The sequence below is a fragment of the Galeopterus variegatus genome, unplaced genomic scaffold (assembly GCF_000696425.1).
Source record: "Galeopterus variegatus unplaced genomic scaffold, G_variegatus-3.0.2 Scaffold1322, whole genome shotgun sequence".
In the NCBI taxonomy this organism is placed as follows: domain Eukaryota; kingdom Metazoa; phylum Chordata; class Mammalia; order Dermoptera; family Cynocephalidae; genus Galeopterus; species Galeopterus variegatus.
The window spans coordinates 300,018-302,891 of NW_007727433.1; the positions used below are offsets into that span (position 1 = coordinate 300,018).

The 2,874-nt window shown below is 64.6% G+C and overlaps 1 protein-coding gene across 1 annotated transcript; it reads left to right on the plus strand.

Moving 5' to 3' along the window:
• Window positions 1–555: 555 nt before the first annotated feature.
• Window positions 556–2,606, plus strand: LOC103593321 (carbonyl reductase [NADPH] 2-like). Its single transcript, XM_008576276.1, has 8 exons — window positions 556–797; window positions 1,267–1,364; window positions 1,452–1,606; window positions 1,690–1,732; window positions 1,814–1,913; window positions 2,013–2,077; window positions 2,309–2,426; window positions 2,503–2,606. The coding sequence occupies exons 1-8, from the start codon at window positions 581–583 to the stop codon at window positions 2,604–2,606; spliced, it is 900 nt and encodes a 299-aa protein (XP_008574498.1). The 5' UTR covers window positions 556–580.
• The last annotated feature ends 268 nt before the right edge of the window (window positions 2,607–2,874 follow it).

Below are 2,874 nucleotides of genomic sequence, written 5' to 3' on the forward strand. Positions count from 1 at the left end.
TGCATGTTTTGCCAAACTGCCCCCCCCAGCAAAAAAATCCATTAATCTGCACGGAGATGGAAAGATCTGGGGGAAGGAGGAAGGGGCTGGGGAGGCCTGCTGGGGAAGAAGAGTCCCCTGCACCCACACTTAGTTTTGCAAGGGCCACACTTCAGGGCAACCACCAAGGGTGGGGTCCCAGGCTGGCTAGGGGCAGGGGAGGGGCACCTGGGAAGGACCAAGCAAGGAAGACTCTGGAGGCCCACTTGCTCCATGGGTGCCCCTGTCCCCCGCCCCAGGGCAGCAGAGCCCAACACAGGGCACTGAAACATTACTAGAGAGCTGGCAGTGGTGGGCGCAGATGACCCACTCCCCATTCCCATGCGGTTCAGCTGCCCTGGCCCCTCAGATGGGTGGGAATACCCCCAGCTGATAGGGAGGCCCGCCTTCCTCTTCCAGTAGAAGCAGTGTTACAGGGTAGTGTTTCTGTCCAGACAAGAATAGAGAAAACAAAGTTTCACCTCCACCCCCAACATGCTGCTGCGTCTAAGCACGCATACACACATACAATTTAATTTTTATTTCTTTTCCAAAATCTGGGATGGAGCTTCTGGCAGGCACGTTTAGGCAGGGGATGAGAGAGCCGCCCCTGGAGGGGAGTGGGTTATGCCCAGCCCCCTCCTGGTGTCCCCGCCCCACCTGCCTGCCCAGGCCTATAAAACGTCCGAGTCCTCCTCTGGCTGCAGGAGAGGCTGGGGTCAGGATCATGCAGCTGAACTTCAGTGGCCTGCGGGCCCTGGTGACAGGGGCAGGAAAAGGTGGGTGTGCACAGGGCAGGTGGGGGTGATGCGAGTCCCCACTTGACTGTCACAATTCGCCCACTGCAACCGATGGCTCTCCCACCCCCCGCAGCCCCTGGGACCTGGACCTCAGCTGCTCCCCACCACCTGGCTGGAGCCTCACTGGGGACAGGACACCAGCTACTCGCTGGTCAACACAAGACCCCCCTGAAAGGCATGAGCTTGTCCTGTCCCCAGAGCAGCCCCTGGACCCAGGCTGGGTAGATAGGGGGTCGAGTCACGTCCTCTTCCCTCAGGCCCAGTGAGAAGGAGCTGCCCTCTGTGGCCTCCTTGAGCCTGATCCTGGTCAGCCTGGCCTCTGACTGGGGCCCCCACCTACTCCTGGGCTACTGCCCTCTGGCCAGCATCCTCCTGCTTGGTCCTGCTCCCACCTGCTCCCCTGACCAGATGTGCAGGGCCATCCACCCACCAAGTCCCATGCTTGCAGGGATCGGGAGGGACACTGCGAAGGCCCTACATGCCTCCGGAGCCAGAGTCGTGGCTGTGAGCCGCACCCATGCCGACCTGGTCAGCCTCTCCAAGGAGGTGAGGCACACAGCCCACCATGGCCCTAGGGATGTTTCAAGAGCCTGCTGGGACCACCCCCAGACCACTGCCCAATGTCTTCCACAGTGCCCCGGAGTAGAGCCCGTGTGCGTGGACCTGGGTGACTGGGAGGCCACGGAGCAGGCATTAGGCAGTGTTGGCCCCGTGGACCTGCTGGTGAACAACGCCGCTGTGGTGCTGATGCAGCCCTTCCTGGAGGTCACCAAGGAGGCCTTCGACAGGTGGGAAGTGGGAAGAGCGGTCACGCCAGGAGGGGCTGCTGAGGACAGGGTCAGAGGTGGCCAATGTCTCTCACTCCTGCCAGGTCCTTCAATGTGAATCTGCGTTCTGTGATACAGGTGTCCCAGGTGAGCCAGTGGGACAGCGTGGCCCAGCCGACAGCCTGGTGGGGTGGGGGAGGGTCAGCTGCTCCTCACTATGGCTTCCAGATCGTAGTCCGGGGCATGATCGACCGTGGAGTGCCCGGCTCCATTGTCAACGTCTCCAGTATAGCGGCCCATGTCACCTTTCCCAACCTGGTCACCTACAGTGAGTCCCTTTGCCCAGCCTGCTCCCCCCGCAGTGCACACAGGAGCCCCTGCGCTCAATCCCTAAGGGGTCCTTGGCACTGCCGCCTCTCCCCCGCAGTCTCCACCAAGAGTGCAATGACCATGCTGACCAAAGCCATGGCCATGGAGCTGGGGCCACACAAGGTAAGTATGGGAGTGGGGGCCAGGGGGGGCACGAGGTGGGAGCTGGGGGGCAGTGTTAGGAGTCAGGGGAGAGAGTGGTGGTGGGGATCCCGGGGGCCACACAAGGCTCTGGGCAGTGGGGTCAGGGACTGGCTGGACACAGTAAGTACACTAGGTCCTTAGGTGGACTAGGGGCTGTGGGGAAGTGGCTGGTCCACGGGCTGAGGCCACTACCTCCGGCCCCGGGGCCAGATCCGGGTGAACTCCGTGATCCCCTCGATGGTGCAGACGGCCATGACCCGCAAAATCTTCTCCGACCCCGAGTTATCCTGGAAGCTGAAGGAGCGCCACCCGCTGAGGAAGCTCGCAGGTCAGGGGGACAGCGGGTGACGGCGCCTGGGTGGCCCAGCCGAGCCCAGCCGCCCTGACCGCCCGCCGCCCCGCAGAGGTGGAGGACGTGGTCAACAGCATCCTCTTCCTGCTCAGCGACCGCAGTGCCTCCACCAGCGGCTCGGGCATCTTCGTGGACGCCGGCTACCTGGCCTCCTAGGCCGGACTGACCCGCCTGCACCCCGGCCGGGCGCCGCCCCGTCCACGCGCTCAGGCCCCGCCCCCGCCCCGTCCACCAGCTCAGGACGGCTCCGCCCCGCCCACATCCTTACCACGCCACTCTCAGGACCGCCCGCTCAGGCCCCGCCCCGCTCAGGCCCCGGCTCCGCCCCGCCCACTTCCAGACCCCGCCCCCGCTCAGGCCCCGGCTCCGCCCCGCCCACTTCCAGACCCCCCCCCCGCTCAGGCCCCGGCCCCCCCCCCCCCCC